This window comes from Stegastes partitus, unplaced genomic scaffold (assembly GCF_000690725.1).
Source record: "Stegastes partitus isolate 25-593 unplaced genomic scaffold, Stegastes_partitus-1.0.2 Scaffold332, whole genome shotgun sequence".
Taxonomy (NCBI): domain Eukaryota; kingdom Metazoa; phylum Chordata; class Actinopteri; family Pomacentridae; genus Stegastes; species Stegastes partitus.
In genome coordinates this window covers 467,319-485,463 of record NW_007578063.1, presented here as the reverse complement: position 1 = coordinate 485,463, position 18,145 = coordinate 467,319, and the positions used below count along the sequence as shown (strand labels likewise).

Below are 18,145 nucleotides of genomic sequence, written 5' to 3'. Positions count from 1 at the left end.
AGGATGACGTAAGGCAAATTTGAATAATACCAGTACTTTTCACAAATAATTTTAAAAATAAAATTCTTATGTTTTTTGAATATATTATCTGCACCTTTTATAACAAATGTAGTTAACTTTGGATACGCCCTTCTACATATACAGCTGCACAAAGTAGCTGAACACTTGTTTCTCTTCCAGCTGCCTTAATTTAAATGCATGTGCGTTTTATTGTGTAAACACTTTGGGGCAAAGAAAAATTAGTCAAATTTCCTGTATTTGTACACATAATTGGTCAATTAAGCTGATTCTGATGCAGAAAACACTGTGCCACAACAGCTCGTTTACATTGAATCAATTTAAGCAAACAATGAACACGGTAACTATTAATTTGTTCATTAAACCAGGCTCGCTGATATCGCAGCTGCGACGTCAAAACGGTGAAGTGAAAGCACAGAGAGGCAGACCTTAAGGAGCTCGGAGCGTTCTGATTGGCTGCCGGAGCCGTCAATCAGCCGTGGCCCCGCCTCTTCCCCCCGGACCAGGCTCGGTTGTCGGGTTGAGGAGGAGTGCGGTTGGAGTGCGAGAGGGTCGCGGCCGCGATGATCTGACAGATGAAATAGCGAAAAAAGAAAGAGAAGGCGGGCGTCCTCCCACACAAAACAATGTTCCCCAAAGGCAAGGGCACCCCGGTGCCGTCGGACGGCCAGGCACGAGAAAAGTAAGCTCAGAAACGTTTATTATCGTGTATTTTTTCGCCTCGCAAGTTGCTCCCTCAACGCTCTCTGTTGTTCGCTGGACGGGCTAGCAAGAGGCGATTTCCTCCTACCGAGAATGGAATTGAATGAACCGCCTTGTCTGCTCGCCATTCCTCCTCTGAGCCGTGCTTCTGCCGCCGTGCTGTCTTTCCTACACATCCCCGAGCGATTCCGAATGCAGTTTGGTTGTGTTTTAAGCGGCGGCTGGCTCGTATTTTTTGCGGGTTTTTCGGGCTGAGAGCTCGGAGCGGAGAAAACAATAACAGCGCGGCGCTACAGTACATTGTTTTCTCTGTTGCGCTCTCTGGATAGGCTCCGTTTTTATTTCCCTTCAGCCCCATCAGTGCCACCAAGACACTGTACCAAGCTAATACACAACAGGCTGCTGCTGCTCTTTAATGTTTCTCATCATTAATTTATACTGCTGCTTCAGCACTTTGGTTTAACCTTCTAATTGTAGTGAATCCTCACCAGGCTTGCCTTGGTTACCAGTCCCCATTTAATTTTTTTTTTTTGGCAAAGGCTATTTGGCAGCCATTGTTCAGAGGGCCTGTAGGCGACTGTAGTCACTCAGTGTTCCCGTACAGGAGGATTTAACCTGATGTTTGGCGATTTATGTTTTTGCCACTTGGCCATGTTTGTTCAATTAAACCCAAAAAATATGTGTTGTTTGTCTCACACAGGTTGGCTCTATACGTCTATGAGTATTTGTTGCACATAGGAGCACAGAAGTCTGCACAGACCTTTTTATCAGAGGTATGTGGAATTTGGGGTAAAAGTTCAACCATATTAGCACACCCCCTTTATTTTTTTAACATTTAATTTTAATTCACATGTACTGCCTTAGAGAGAATAAATAAAAAATGTAATTAATTGACTCAAATTCCACTTTTCTAGATCCGATGGGAGAAAAACATAACACTCGGAGAGCCCCCTGGATTCCTACATTCCTGGTGGTGGTGAGTCTCGTCCGCCTGTAATGTAATGTGCAGGGGCTGTTTGTGTGGTTGTGTTTGCTTCATGACTTCTCCTGTCCACAGTGTATTCTGGGACTTGTATTGTGCTGCACCGGAGAGGAGAGAGACATGTGACCACTCCAGCGAAGCAAAAGCCTTCCATGATTACGTGAGTAGTGCTTACATGGGAACTGTTGCACACATCTTCTTCCACAGAAGACAGCGGCGTTTCTCTCAGGAGGTGTTGTAAATAACGCACCTCAGTGAGTCAGAAGTTTTTCGTTGGTACCCGCAATGTCTGCCGTTTTCTCAAGTCCTGACAAAATTTCCCACCATACCTGAGAAGTGATCACGATTAGGGTTGAAGCTGGTTGATTTCTGCTTTTTTTTTTTTTTTTAAGGTTGCTTGTTTACACATTGCTCTCGAGATGTAAGTGGTGTTTATTACAGCATCTTGTAGGCGTGTTTAACAGTCTAGTGCAGGTTTTTTTTTAATGCTTTTTTTTCCCTCCTTGCTGCTGAATTTATGGCCAGTTATCTTGATCTGTTGGTGGGTCGAATGATGCGCCCAACAACGAGCTTTATAGGCTTCTGGGAAAATGATGCTGATGTCAGCACGTCCTCCTGAGTCAGACCTGTCGAGTGCGCGCCCCCCTTATCCGAGCTCCCTGCCTCGGTTGTGGAGAAGAAAAAGAACCTACTGTGTGTTCTGCACGGTGTCAGGGAATTTATACGCACAGCTTGGTTTTTGACAAAGATCTTCCGCTGCCCGAATGTGGGGCAGCTCCAGTACATGTTGGAACACATTACCTCCAATGACATAATCCTAATGGGTTTGAAACTGTGGAGACAGATTCACGTCCTGAATTTTATTTTTTCTTTAAATGTCACTCAGGACACGTGGGTCATTTGGATGTGCGTTTCTCCTCTCATGATAGCGCTGCCGTGTTTGCATAGTGTGGGCTCGTTTTGCATCTTGATAATGATTTTGGAGATAGTGGCGTTTTCATTCCCGTCAGCATTCAAAAAGAACCTCATGTAAATCAAAGAAAGTGGGAACTGCTTGTCAGTGGGCCCCTGCTGTTTGCATCCTTGTGTCTCCTCAGCCCCTTTCAGACATGCACTCGTTTCCATTAATACGCAGACTTCTCGACGTGTCGGCTTCATGAATGAGCACCCTGCTGACTTTTCTATAAAATTCGTGATGGTAATCTTACCAGGTCGCACCACGGCAGCGTTTCAGCGTCACTTTCAAGTCTGCACAAGTCTGAAGCGTAGTCGCCGCTTTAACAGATAGGCACACATTTGCTCTGCGGTTTCACATCTATCACAAACTGAAATTTCTATGTCAAATCAAACTTTACTCTGATAAAGGACAGAGACTAACGGGTCAGATTGATGAGACTCATTAATAATAAATGCAGTCTAGGTTGTGACAAAATGCTGCTGAAGTTTGTTGCTTCCAGCTGTTTGCCGTCGTCTGTCCTCTGAGTTTATTGTGTATTGGCGGCGTCAGACAGCAGCAGCGTCGTTAGTTAGTCGTTCGTTATCCCCAGCATGGAGACAGGATCGCTCAGGATGTAACAGCAGATCGTGCTGTGTACTGTCTTTACTCCACACAGGCGAACCGTCACACACAGAGCCAATTTATAAGCTAAGTTAAATCTGTTAGGTAGCGGTCGTCCTTAGCTTGAATCTAAAGGCTGGTTCCTAAAGTTGTAGTTAGATTATTGTCAGACATGGACAGAATCAAAAATAAACTAGTCTGTTAGCTATTTGGACAATTTGATAAGCTTGCTGTTAGTTTAGATTTAGTCTTTTGTTTATCAGTATGCATTATAATGTACCGTCGAAGCTTACATATATGGCTAATATTGCATGTTTTATTGCTTTAAAATTAGCTGGGAATGTCTGAATAAAGCCGCTAGAAACATTAACATAAAATCGAGCTCTGACCGAGTGACAGAACTGATGAAGCCAGCAATGTTTTCTGGCCTCATCTGAAAAGATTAGGCAAACATTTTGTGTAGCTAATGTGAATAACGGCAAAAAGACTATTTAGGTTTTGCTGTATCAGCGCAGAAAAGGCATTAGAGGTTAAAGGAGTCCTCTCAGGATGATTGATGTCCAGTTTGTTGGCGGGTTGCTTGTGCATCAGGCAGGGGAGGGTTAAAACGGAGATGTTGGTCCTGCTCTTGGCAGATAGGGTTGTCAGGGTAACAGGCCTCCTGATCCGGCAGGTGACCTGGGAGCCAGGAGAGAGGCTACAGCGAGGCTGTGCCCTTTCACTAACCACATTCCTTATTATTCCAACTCATCCAGACAAAGGAAGAGCTCATTTTGTCTGACAAGCAGCCTCAATTCACCTAGACCACTTCACGGTAATTGATTGCTTGTTTAGGTAGAATGTGTCTTTCTCTCTATTGTGTGGTTGTGTGAAAGTGTCACAGGTTTTACAAATCTGTTACAGGAAAATCTTGAATTGCAGGTCTTAAAAATGTCTTATTTCTTTTTTTTAAACAAAGACTGAAATTCATTTTTTGTGATTTCTCGTTATATTAGATTGGGGAATAAAACGCCCACGGACCAGTTTTGAGAGAATAAAAAGCACAAAACAAGCTGTTAAATTGCATCCTTTGCTTTGACTGAGGCCATTTTCTTTACATGGAAAACATTAAGCAAATGAGGGAACGGTGAAACGTCAGTCTGGGCAGCGTGCTGCTGCTTTTGTGGAGAGTTTTCTGTGCGGTCGGCTCTCCCTGACGTCTTGTGGTTGCCCTTCGCTCTGATGTTGGCTCTCTTTTGTGTTTATTGGGGGTCAGGCAAGTGTGTGGACAGTGCTAGTCCTCAGACCCCAGCCTTTTGTCTAGGTGTGGGGGAGGTGAGTGCCGCCCCTGTTAGCCGGCAGCGCTCGTAAAGCCCCGGCGTATTCAAACCGAGCCTTGACGAACGCTCCCCGAGGGCCCTGTCGCCATGGCGTCAGCGGCTGATTGATGGCTGTCATGGATCTGAGGGGGCAGGTTGGAAGAAAAAGGGGAAAGGGGAGTGGCACTGTGGCATATGCCCAGCATCCACCACCGCTGAGGGAATATAAAGAGGAGGGGGTTGGGGAGACGAGAGGAAGGGGACCTGCTGGAAGTAACTGGAGAGGCAGAGCATCCAGTCGGGATCCAGAGCCGGTTTTATGATGTTGATTGATGGTTAAACATTTACAAGCTAAACATAGAGGTTGGTTTCTTTTGAGCGTCGCTCTCAGTGGAAGAAGTGAGGCTGTTAAGAGCAGCAGTTGGGTGGTCCGAGCTTCAGCCCAAACACCTACATCATTTCTCCTTCATCCACTTTAAAATGTTCTCTTTTTTTTTCTTCTTCTTTTTGTTTGCGTCCCTCTCTAACCGTTACCCCAGTCAACCTCTTGGTCATCCTCACCCTCCTCCTCCCCCCGATTCCCCCTACTCTCTTTGTTTGTGTAAAAGGAGCACATCCGCCGCCACTTTGGCCTTTTGTAACCTTTAGTTATTCAAGCATTCAGGGGAAAAAAAAAAAATTTGTTTGGCCGGGATTGCTCGTACATGCATATACACGTGCTGATTCATGATGAGCGAGGGGGGTTGGTGGCAGTAGTCGGCCTTAAAGAAGGTCCCCTGGGACGTTGTAAGGAAGGCCCCAGACAAGAGCCTCATAGCCCGGGGCAAGGCTGAGACATCTGCCCCTTTCCGGTACCAGAGAGTCTGTGGAGAGACGTGGCTCGTTTTAAAGCAGCATCAGCGCTGTTTTGGGACAGTCCAGCAAGCACAGCTGTGGGCTTTAGAGGGACATGATAAAGATCTAACACAACATGCCTGTGAACTCGCCATGCACGTAGCGTTTTCAGTCTGGCAAACAGCTCCTGCTCTTCTACCAGATCGCTGACGGTGTTTTACGGCTTACAGAGTCAATACCTTAAATACAGCTTTGTTTTACTTCATTATTTCTTTGCAGGCCTCATTCCAGGAATGGGCTGCTTAAGTGTAGAGGAACAAAACAAACTGCAGTTGCTGTTTAAGTATGGAGGGGCCAGACAGTGGGATTGTATGAGTGTAAACCAGTCTACAAGACGTGACTGTAGATCTCCCTTTGTCTCTGATAAACAGAGTAACAGCTGCCTCCAGTTTTTTACAGTAGAAATACAACACGCACTTCATTGCAGTTTATATCCTGTGTGCTTTCAGAATGAGCATAAACATCTTTATAGATGTGTTTCAATTAATACACTAATTGACAATAATTTTGCAACTTGTATTTTAGAATATAGGTCATGGGCAAGACAAGTTAAACTGATGTTACAATCACCCTAAACTGAACCTGTTACGTGTTATTTATATATTAATATTAATATGTTGTCTTTTATACAAGTAAAGTCAGAGACGCAGCTTCCTCAGTGACCCTCTATCTCTGGCACATGTTGTTTGGAGGTTGTAATGGAGCTCTATTTGTCACTTAATTGTATTGTGATTGTACATTTTTTTAGACCGTCCTTGCATCATCTGCTCATAGCAAGCAAGGACAAAGACAACAATTGTACTGTACTGCACAATATAATCAACTGTAGCCTTTTAAATATTAAATATTAATTAAATATCCCAGGCAAATTCACTTTTAATTCTAACTAAAATTTCTGCATGTGCTGAAAATGCCATCTTCAAAACATGAAAACCAGAAGCAAATGCCTGTGACACTTTCAGGTGTCATATGAAGGCATTTTATAAATGTAAAGCCTATAATATTTAGAACCATTTCTTTGAGCTTCAAGACATCAAAATCCTAATGTAAATAAATTATCTGCTTTGTTTAAAGAAGTTAGATCGCTCTCAGATGAGTTTGTGTTCCAGGAAGCTGCAGGAAGCAGTACTGGTTACGCTGAGTTTTGAATAGAGGTCAGAAATATAAATAGCAGCATTACCCAATGACTGAAATGTCCCTCAAAAAAAAAAAAAGTTTACAAAAAGTGGTTGCTTTAATTGATGTCTAATGAAGCATGCAATGTTTTAAGAAAACTATAAAATAAGACAAAGAGAACTGACCACAATGCTTGAGTCTAAACAAGCTAAACAAAATTTGTTCCTCTTCTACTAACTTCTTTTATTGGCTTCCTAGTTTGCGGAATTGTCTCTGGGCGATCTCAGTGCCGCCAGTTCCTGTAATAAACCACAATACAGCACATAGCATTGAACAGTAAAATAGTAGTGATAATAAAGAGTGTGTATCTTTAGCCAGTAAGCTTCTTAATGTGTTTTGTAGCTTACTTTTGATGGGCAGGTTAAAATTTTACAAAAGATGGTCAATTTGACTTTAACCCTTTTGAAATGTCCAAATTCAGTCAGTAAGAGCTGTGAGGCAAAAATGATCAGCCTTCGTTTGAAGGGACCAGAGACACTTGGAGAGTTTTAAAAGCAGCAAGTCTCCGTGTGTCCAAACTGAAACTCCTGCAAAAGTTCTTGCGTCTAACCAGTCACTGCTGTAAAATTAAGAATAACAACCGTATAAAAGTGAGTCAGGAAATACTGATGTTACTAAACCTGTTCTAGACATTCTCCTGTGCAGCTCGTCCATGCAACAGAAATAAAGCTCAACAATGCTGCGTCCATTTTAATCATAGTAGTAGCAGGCGGTCTCCTCACTGAGTGTGACGCACCTGGAAGCCTTCTAAAAATGGGTTACGTTTTAATAACAGTCTGGTCCCAGGGCAGGGGCCTCCAGGGTGGGAAGGGTTAAAATCTGCAAGCGTGGCACCAATACAGTTCTTTGCTTCTATTGAAGGAAGCCCTTCCAGTTAATATAACCAATAGTTCGACTATGTTCATGTGCTTTTAGGACATACTGACCCAGAGTCTCTGCTTGTTGGTGCACCTGTCAGGTTACATAGAATAATTGCTCATTCCAAGTCAAAAATCATCGTTGTTTGACTTGCATATAGATGACTTGTCTGAGCAGTTCGAGATCTTGCAGAACAGGTTGTGTTTTACGTATGCTATAAGGCTTTGTCCTCAGGTGCACAGTGTGCTTTAAAATCGTTCTCATAGAGAAACTATCATAGAGTTCCTGTACACATGAGCACAGTTTTAAACACATCTCTGTCCACATGAAAGTGCAAAAAAAACACAACTGAGGAGCCGTCAAGAGCATGTCAATCCACCAGCCGGTGATGTAACACTAACCCTCAAGCCATGTTGGTCAATCAGACGCCTGAAAAAGAAAAAGCTATGACTGCTTCTGGTAGGCTACAAAAACGAAGAATCGAGGACGGGTCTAATCGTTTGTGTCTGTTCCTCGATATAGTGCACACATCGAAGATATAAACTCTGCACATCAACACTGCAAACTGAGCTTCTAAAAATCTTCACCCTGGAAGTAGTTTTCTGAAAAGTCTATTTTTAGTGAAACTGGATTTGCTTGTGGATTAAAGGTGAAAAAGCACAGGAAAAGCTCTGTTTTGTAAATTTGCATGTATGCGAACAAGGCCTGGTTCTGTTATGTTTTCTCAATGCAGCAGTGGTTTTGTTTACAGTATGGTCAGACAAATGCTGAAAAGAATGAACTGATAACTTCATGTAAAGAACGTGCAGATTTTATAGTTTTCACATTCTCCTTGGGTGGCCTTTTAAATGTCTTGGTCAGATATAATATTTTCACAGATGCCAGACATGCTATATAATAGTTCTGTATCTTAAATTATGAAGATATTGATTCCTCTTTTTGCATCACCTGTTAACTCTCTCACCTGTATTGTTGACAAAAAGCAATTCATACAAACAGCAGCAATCATGTGATCACCTACAGTCATGAGGATGCTGTAGTGTCTGTATATGCTGGATTAAAAGTCATATGATCAGCATGAATATTTCCTCATGTCAAGCATAGAGGTAAGACGCCTAATGAATAAATGTATCCTTGATGAACCAATAAATCTTACTTGAAGCTCTGGCGGGAGAAAATGTGATTCTGACACCTTGGATTCACAGTGATTTATTTTGTTGTTCCATTCCTTTAAATAATACTTTCACAGCATCCCCATAATGCTCCGTATTTGAGTTTTTAAATGGCCACTCAGTCTGAAATAAAGGGTAGAAACATTTGTCTTGTCAGCATAAATGACCGTAGAGTCTGTTCTACCAAAATAAAATCCTGATGTTTACTTTGGACACTTCAGGAGGTGAAATGTAAGAGAGAAGTGCAAACTGTCATCCCTGAGAGAGCACTGTGCCTCTTGTCCTTTTGGTGAACAGCATCTCAGACCGACATTACTGCACGAACTCGTTTGTAAGCAGGTTAGCGGGATCACATTTTTAGATGTCAGAATCTGGCATGAACAACATGAAAACACGGATCCACCCAGACGGTTCAGGCTGCTGATGCTGTAACAGTTCGGGGGATGTTTTCTGGCCACACTTTGGGCCCCTCAGTAGCGTTTAAGCAGAGCCCGCCTCGGTGTTGTTGCTGACCGTGTCCGTCCCTTTATGACCACAGTGTACCCATCTTCTAATGGCTCCTTTCAGCAGGACAGCATGTCGCAAAGCTTATATCATCACAGAGTGGTTTCTTAGACGTGACGGGGAGTTCGCTGTACTCACAGGGTCTCTACAACATCATATTATTGGGCATCGTAAAGGTGCTTCCTACAAATCTGCTGTAACTGAGTGTTGCCACAAATCAAGGAGGAAATAGTCGAGCACCTTGTAGAATCTGTGCCACAAAGAAATTAGGCGCTATGAAGGCAAGAAGCGGTGTAGTAATAATGGTAAACTGTGGAGTTAACCCTGAATCTTAGTTAGTAATCATGTGTGCAGCCGACTGATGTTTTTTAGGGTTGAGCTTAAGGTTGTTGTACAAATTCTGAGAGTAACTGGTCAAGGTTTGCATTTCTGTAGTCTGAAGAACTACTGAGAACAGTTCTATACTTAGATTTCTGCAGCAATGGACCGGTTAAGAAAACCCCAGATGCTCGGCATGCTCAGTGAATTCTCAGTCTTTGCACCCAGCTGAGTTTTCGACACCATTCTATGACACCGCCCAGTAAAGAAGTTGGTTTTATGCCGCCTGTGTCCTGGTGGTGTGGAGGGGCCTGATGAGACGTGACCATTCCCTGTGGCCTCACTTCTCTCCCCGCTGAGGTATTTCACAGTGGCCCTGCAGTGGCAGCCTGAGCAGATATAATTAGGGAAGGTGCAGTCGATAAAAGGGAGTGTGTCGGCTATTGACCAGCGATGTCTGGAGCAGTGGGGCTCTGGAGCTGTGTGCGAGTGTGGATGCAGATGCATTTATTCTTGTAGTGATTATCGTTTGCCTTCACGTACACAACAGTGTGAACGTTCAGTCCTGTTGGCAACAAATGGGAGGAAAGCCGCTTCTCTCTTTCTGTAGCTGTTGTTTGGAAGCTAACACCCCACAGCTCTGAAGACATTAGCTCATCTCAGATTGCTTCGGCTACAGGGAAGAAAAACTGAGTCAATTAGGAGCGTGTGACCGAAGCAAATGGCACATTAGTGAATTAGGGCTGCGGTTTGAGCAGGAAATCTGCCCAGCTAGCCCCTGCTGTGCAGCAGCACTTTGGAGCCACTGACTCAGTGCATCCAAGTGATACTTATCTGATCCACTGGATCCTGGATCAGCAGGGCTCAGACTTCAATAAGGACCACATTAATGCCTCGTGGGGGTCTCAGAAGGGGGCGTTTCAGTCGTGTAAATGATGTTTAAACAGCAAATACATCGAATTTTATTCACGGGTCTGGACACGGGTCATGAAACCAGATCATGTAGCACACATTAACCCGTTCTGATTGACAGCTAACACAGGCTTAGTTTAAGTCACTGTGGTTGTTTTAAAGAGTGTCGGATTCCTCGTGTGTGCTTTTCTTGTTGTAAGTAAATGTCTAACAAGATTTACTTCCTGTTCCTTGCATATATGTTTGTGTAATGAAAGAGACTGAAAGTATTAGCAGTCAGTTTATGTTGTGCAGCACAGTACGAGGTTATAACGCTGCTCTTTTGCCTTTTCTTCTCTCTCAGAGTGCAGCAGCAGCCCCCAGCCCTGTGATGGGAGGGATGCCCCCTGGTGAGGGCATGCCAGGAGGGCCAATGCCGCCTGGCTTTTTCCAGGTCAGTCCATAACTGCACTAATAATTGTCTGTTTTTGTGAAGATTCTGCTCTTAAATTAACTCTACCTGACATTTATAATTTTCACATGACGAGTCATGTCAACAATTATCTCATTATCATATCAAATTTAATAAACTAATTTCCTGGGGATTCATAAATTGACCAGTGTAACATTTAACTACCTGCACTGCTGCAGGCTTTAGTTTGTGATGATGCTGGGAGGGTTTTGCGTGTTCTGGAGGTGTGGGTCTTGACATTGGTGTCTGTATTGTTGTTGTCTGTGTTGTGCTCTGCTCTGCTCAGTGAACTTGTAGTAAACATCATAGACATTGTGTCTGCCGGAGCCCCTCCTGTGCTGTAAACAGGCAGGCGTGGCCTGGCCATTTTCCCTAATGGAGAAATCGAAAGGTGCAGCACCTACTGTAAATCAATACCTCATGATGATAAACTCTTCGCAGGAAACTGTGTGGAACAGACTCGTTACAAATGACATAAAATTGTAGTGTTGTTGTGCCTCCACCAGACCAAAATATTCACCACAAATCCGCCAGTTTATTATGAAGCAGAAGCCACAACGCCGTGACTCATTGTCTAATCATGTTAATATCAGAAAAGATATTTTGACATTTATACTCGCACACACTCATACTTTCCATACCAGAAGCTATTGGAGGAGGCTCAATTAGACCCCTCTCTCTCTCTGTCAGATCAGCAACATTAGCGACACAGTGCTGGTGTTTGGTGTTGTTATAAAGCTAATTGCATAGAGCTTAATTGATGCTGTTAATTCAGGGAAATTAGCACTGATAACATGCTGCATGCAGCAGGCTTCTTAATGTCTTGACTGACAGGCAAAAGAGCACACATCCTCTCCGTCTCTCTGTCTCTTTTCTCTCATTCAAGGCTGTCATTTGCTTATTCTTCTCCGCTCAGTCTCACTCTTTTACTGTCTGGTACATGGAAAATGATCTGTCATATTTTTGTACATTTTTACATTTTTTGCGCCACACTTTGGTTCTTGCTCTCCGACTGCCTCCTCCTCTGCCCTGCAGTAACCCTGCTTCTCTCTCTGCCCCTCTTTTGTCACTTCTTGCTCCCTCCTTCTCTCTCGATCTCATCCTCCCCTCTGTCCCTCCTCTATCCTCCTCCTCCTCCTTGCCTCTTCATTTTGTGTGATGCCACAGGGTCCTCCTGGTCCCCAGGGCTCTCCTCACCCTCAGCCTCCTCCCCCTAACAGTATGATGGGACCTCACAGTCAGGTAACACTGTCTCTCTCTCTCTCTGTCTGTCTGTCTCTTTCTCTCTAGTTTGCTATCTGCAATCATTTGGGAACTCTGGTTCTCAGTGCTGATGCTTCATGCTTTGGCATTCGTCTCTGCTTTATGCTGCTTTGAATATTCGCACAACATGGAACTGAGAAAAGTGCTGCAGTGTGTTGTACCTTTATTGAAATTTCATGGAGCAACTGTGTTTATGTTGTAGTCCTTCATGTCGCCTCGGTTTGCTGGAGGCCCCAGAGGTCCCCCGATAAGGATGGCCAACCAGGTAGAGCTGAACACAGACTAGAAATACAGAATACACAGAATCTAGTTTAGAACTGCAGTTTCATTGGATGTTTGTGTTTTATCGCCTGTAGCCACCAGGTGGAGGACCGGGTCCTCATCCCATGCTGCCCAACATGGATCCCACACGACCACAAGGTGTGTTTCAGTGCTGAAAATCACTTTAACTACATCTGAAAGTCACACGTTACACCAATTATTGACTGACTTTTCTCTTTTCATACACTGTCTTCATCCCTCCAGGCCATCCTAACTTGGGGCCAATGCAGAGAATGAGCGGCCCTCGAGGCATGGGGCCGATGGGGCCTGGTCCTCAGGTGGGCTGCTTCACTGATACTGAACTAATCGCTGCTAGATTCCCGATTCTTTAGATCAGGAGGTCTTATTTGGGGACACCAAATGAATTTTGATAGCTTTAATAGTTTTCAGAATTTTCCTTTTTTACTCTGCAGTCTTTGAAATCACTTTTTAAATTTTTGGTTGTCTTCTCAGAACTTTGGTGGTGGGATGAGGCCTCCACACAACACCATGGGTCCTGGTATGCCAGGGGTGAACATGTGAGCCTTCTTTTCATTTACACATATATTTCTTTTACATGTATCTCAACCTAAATATAACATCTAACCGAGGTTTCCATTTTTCTTACTATCCAGGGGCCCAGGGACAGGTCGGCCATGGCCCAATCCCAACAATGCCAACTCTGTGAGTACTAAAGCACAAAAAAACAGGGCAGAGAAATGCTGGTTCAGGTTGCAGCCAGGTCTCCTCTAAGAGCTGCAGAGGTCTGCTGTGTTCCACGGTTCTAGACTGGGATGTAATTGTAGTATTATGTGTCACGGTTTCCACAGTCAGCTGGACAGACTGCCATAATGGTATTAGGGTGATCAAATGATGAATGATGACAGTTTGAGGTGTAGAAAGGTTTTGCGATCCCATTTCTGGTCTGTAATGTTTGTGTCTTTGGTTTCAGATGCCTTACTCATCACCTTCTCCTGGCGCATACGGGGTGAGAACAAATCCAGATGTCTTAACTTTCACAAATTTCAGCTTAGGAAAAAAATAAAAAAAAACATCATCGTTTTTGTGTGTACACTTCTAACATGTCTTCATTTTGTGACTGCTTCTTCAAAGGGGGCATCCGGAGGCGGAGGTCCACCAGGAACTCCCATCATGCCCAGCCCTGCAGGTTAGTGCTCCCCTGACCTAAGCTGTAATAAGTCGGCCTTTTTCATTCATTGTCCAGAATTAATTAAATGTATGTTTGCACTTTTTCCAGACTCAAACAACTCTGGTGACAATTTATACACCATGATAAACACTGGACCCGGCAACCGAAATAATGTGAGTATGACTTCATTTTTCTCTCCGTGCTGCTGCTTTCAGCGACGGATGATGCAATGATTGAGTTAAGCAGAAGTGCTATTTCTGCAGATAACATAAAGTTGAAGATGGAGCACTTTCTATAATGTTAATTACTTAATTGCTGTGTACCAAGCTCCCACAACACAACATCAGTGTGGTTCTGTTTCAAGCAACCTGTATTAATGATGCACCTTCAAATCAGGGTCAGACCCGTGAGTTAAATGTGGTTCACTTAGTCAAAAAGTGGTTAAGTGGTTGTGGTGAACGGTGCGTTGTGAGCTCCACTTACTGCTATGAAAAGCTTCTGTGAGTAACCAAAGAACTGACTTCTTCAAGTCAATACCTTCTCAATACGCTCCTTTGCCCTTTTTTTAAAATTATTTCTAACAAAATGATTTAAATGTCTAGATGCCCCGGTGTCAGCCACATGATAGAGTTACAGAACTTGGTGAGATCAGACACAAATTCAGCTTTGTGTTTATTTACCACCAGAATGCTTATTGAATAATAAACCGCCGTCTAATGGGCGTAAAACTGATCAGTGCATGCATTACCATGAGCCCCTTCATGGTATTGCTTAGGGAAGAACGCTACCACAGAAAACACGAGGCGCTTTCTTTTTACAAACAACCTCAAAGAAGCTAATGTGATTTTTTATGTGGCTTAGGAAATTGTTCATGCAGGAAATTTTACTCCCTGTTGCATAGATTGAGTTTAACTGCCTGAAAACAAATTCAAACACACAAAAGTAGTAATTCTCTCTTTCCTAAAGCTCTGTTTCTTGGTTGCACTGTTCACCTGGGGATGTACAGAAAAGGTTTTTTTTTTTACAAATGCACTTGTTTTACTGGAGTCTGTTTGTGTCGTTTGATACGGGAAGCTTCGGTTTCAGTCCCACTCTTGGAACTAAAATGACCAAAACTAGAATTTTCAGAAGACAGAGCGTCTAAGTTTTATAATAGCAGGAATCAATAGACGTACTGTTCATTAACTGGATTACAGGGAACTTGTACTTTCAGTTTTGTGGTCTTTAATGTTATGCTACACAAACCGTGCTCCAGAGCTGTGATAAATGAGGTCATGTGACTTTTTTTCCTGTTTAGTTCCCTATGGGCCCTGGCTCTGATGGGCCCCTGGGAGCCATGGCTGGGATGGAACCACACCACATGAATGGATCACTAGGTAACACTACCCACACGCAATACAGTCATCTAACACAACACAGAAGTTAAAACAGAAACGGACATTAAAGGCTTCACACATATTGCACTTGGCTGTTGCTGGATAAAAATAGGTTTGTGTTCGTCACGGAGTACAAACATTGTTTATGTCGTTGGCAGGCTCTGGTGATATGGATGGAATGAACAAGGTAAATTGCTAAGTGTCTTTGCATTTAGAGCTTTATCCAAGATAAAGTGAAACATTTGAAAGAAAACACTCTGCGTTTCATGTTTCCAGAATTCCCCAAACAATTTAAGTGGCATTAGCAATCCTCCTGGGACCCCGAGGGATGACGGCGAGCTGAGTGGGCCTTTCCTCCACTCCTTTCAGAACGAGAACGTGAGTCCTCCCTTCTCCTCTCTGCTCAGCTAACGCCACGGCGACTGTAACAGAACTGTGATGAATCCAGAGGTAGTCGACCGCAAAGTAAAACCACAGTCACAGCATATTAGCATCGCCGGCTACGGTAGCAATGTGGGGGGGAAGCGGGCCGGCTGTTTGACCAAGGAGCAGCTGGTGTGGAAAAAGGTGTGGATGTGAACTTTAATCTTCTCCTCTTCTTTGTGCTTCCGTAGTACTCTCCAACCATGACGATGAGCGTGTGACCCTCCCCTTCAACCCGCCCGACATTATTTGCCATCATTCCGAGGATCTGAACTCACTATAGGACATGGCCAAAACACATCAGCACCGAATCAGGGACAGGCGCCATTTTGGTTCCACACTAATGCCAGAATGCTGATTGGAGAAAACTCAAAAAAAAGAAAAAAAGAAAAAAAAAAAAAAAACGGCTGGCGACTACTGCTCCTTGCTGAGAAAAAAAAAAAAAAAAATGAAGGACAATTTCTCCATTTTATCACAGCCCCAAGTGTGACGAAACCAGCTACTGAAATGCATACATGACACGTTTTATGTTCTTTGCAGAACCTCCCTCCTCCCTTGATCCCTCTCAGCCCCCCCTCAACCTCCTCAGCCCTAGAGCGAGAAGAGAGAAAAAAAAAATGGTTGAAGTTTACCTCTTGTACTTTTTAATGATTGCTTTGTGGTGCAAGACGCGCAGGAAATATCCGCTTCTGTCACTTAAAAAACACTGGAGAGTGTGCATATGCATTGTGAGCTTGGAAAGTCTTTGTCTTTTGTCATTTTACTCATCGCCATGCATACTGTGTCACGAAAGTCAGTCGACGTAGGACTCAGAATTTGCCTTTTACTCTGTGGCCACCTTTACGACTAATGTACCATTCTTCCCGACGCCCACCCTTCTATTTAAAGAGATTTTTCAAGGGGGGGGAAAAGATGTGAAAGTAATATGGCTTTTTATTGTGACGACCTCCGACGGTTCTTGCAATGTCATATTGATCCCATTTGATCGAATCCAGTCTCTTGTTGTTGACAGCTGTGCCGCTCTGCACTCTCAGCTGTTTTGATCCGAGCAGCTGTTGCGCGCTGTCGGGGAGGGGGGGAAACAAACCAGACTTCGGCATAAGAAGTGAGTGCATGAGTGCTGAGAATCTGTGTACAACATACTACCTAGTGCTGCTCTTCTCTATGTGGACACCTGCTTTAAGATGTGGTGTATATCTCTTTACCTGCCTGTGCTTAACACTCTGTGCTCATCATCGTCGTAGCCTTCTGTGTTCTTTCCAATTTGGTTGGTTTTTCCCGATGAAACGGCCGCGGGATGCGTCGCCCCGTTTTAATCTCTCATGCATATTGGTTGTTCATACTTCCCTCCCGAGTCATTGGTCGTCCCCCTTTGGCCCTGCTCCCCCCGCCTCCCCTCTCTCTCCTGCCCGCCCACATATTTTTTATATTTTGATACAAACTTTGACTACGTATATTGCCCCAGTTATTCAGAGTTAGTCAAAGCTTTCTAAACTGATTCTAGTAGGCATCATTATATACTTAGCAGCAGTCTTGTAAATGTGATGAGAATTTATTTTTGTTTTTTTTTTGGTTTCATTTTTTTTTTTCTTTTATTTTTATTTTTTCCTGTGAACATTACGCATTATACACATCTGTCCTATGTTGCCTTTATTTGCTGATATTTTTTTATTTCAAATTGAGGAAAGATTGCTTGTTAATATAATTTTACAATAACTTATCTCGCTGTGTGGCCTGTTTTTATTTTGACCGAATGTAGTTTTAATATTACATGAGAGTCATTCAAGCTGGTGAGTAAAGTCAGATGAACGCTTAAACTACACATATATGAGGAATGATGCTGTAATTCCACATTGATCCATCTGGGACTTAAAGTACACAGCAAACCAGTTTTATTTCCTCTGGCTGATATGACTCCAGCAGCAACATCTCGCACACAAAGCCGTAGCAGGCAGGTTGGAAAGGCCTCACCACACCGCTGAAGGATTCACTCATTAGTTCCTGCAGTGAAGCCAGGGGGAGCTGTAGTCCACAGCCACTACGTCAACAAGAGGAAATCCTGGAGCATGACTTCACAACAGAGGAAACACTGCAGATCAGGCTGAGAAACAGAGGCAGCGTTTCACATGTCCAAGCAGTGCTACACAGAATAATCATGCATTTAGGGTTTAGTTTGTACCTTTTCTAGAGATTTTTGGTTATCTATCTAAAAAGAAAAATACACAACTTAAGACATTTGTAGGGGCAATCCTCATCTACTACATTCTTATCAGGGAGTATGTTATATCCTCCTGCACCTGCATTCACTGCTCACTGACTGGATGACAACAGATCTATACTTGGCAGGTAGTACAGTCACAGACATCTGAACAGCAGGATAGATCCTAGAGGCTTCAGGGGGGATCACTGGTGGACACATGGGGTTTGTTTGGGTGAGGTAACCTTATAGATTCCTACCATGTGCCAAAAGCAAAACCGAATCTGCTGACCTTCAAGCCCTTGTCCTGACTGATATGAAACAGGTTTGCTAATTGGATCTATGTCGGAGTGGGCATCTAAAAATATAAAGTATTCAAAGACACTGACTTGACAACTGAATTTATAAGAATTTACTCATTTTCTACCAAGTATTCAGCTCCTTTAGTAAAAGTACTTTATTACAAGTAGAGGTCCTGCATTTAAAACACCCTACTTAAGTGAAAGTACATAAGTATTAGCAGGAAAATGTAGTTAAAGTATTAAAGTGCTGATTTGGTTCCTCTGATAAATATGTTATCATATATGAGATTG

General features: G+C 43.3%; 1 protein-coding gene across 2 annotated transcripts; it reads left to right on the top strand.

Annotated features, from left to right (window-relative positions):
* Positions 1–536: 536 nt before the first annotated feature.
* On the top strand, positions 537–17,075 carry ssbp3b (single stranded DNA binding protein 3b). Of its 2 annotated transcripts, XM_008283912.1 has the most exons (18): positions 537–700; positions 1,421–1,493; positions 1,635–1,696; positions 1,778–1,862; positions 10,736–10,825; positions 12,011–12,085; positions 12,309–12,371; positions 12,463–12,526; positions 12,632–12,705; positions 12,881–12,945; positions 13,042–13,090; positions 13,359–13,394; positions 13,520–13,574; positions 13,665–13,729; positions 14,854–14,932; positions 15,091–15,119; positions 15,209–15,310; positions 15,547–17,075. In XM_008283912.1, the coding sequence occupies exons 1-18, from the start codon at positions 645–647 to the stop codon at positions 15,574–15,576; spliced, it is 1,152 nt and encodes a 383-aa protein (XP_008282134.1). In that variant the 5' UTR covers positions 537–644; the 3' UTR covers positions 15,577–17,075. The 2 variants fall into 2 exon arrangements, with proteins under 2 accessions (XP_008282134.1, XP_008282136.1); XM_008283914.1 differs by lacking the exon at positions 12,011–12,085.
* Positions 17,076–18,145: the final 1,070 nt, after the last annotated feature.

Coding starts and splice junctions, on each gene's coding strand:
- ssbp3b (XM_008283912.1), top strand. CDS start 645: ATGTTCCCCAAAGGCAAGGGCACCCCGGTGCCGTCGGACGGCCAGGCA. Junction 12,706..12,880: donor CGATGGGGCCTGGTCCTCAG/GTGGGCTGCTTC, acceptor TTGTCTTCTCAG/AACTTTGGTGGTGGGATGAG. Junction 13,730..14,853: donor GACCCGGCAACCGAAATAAT/GTGAGTATGACT, acceptor TTTCCTGTTTAG/TTCCCTATGGGCCCTGGCTC.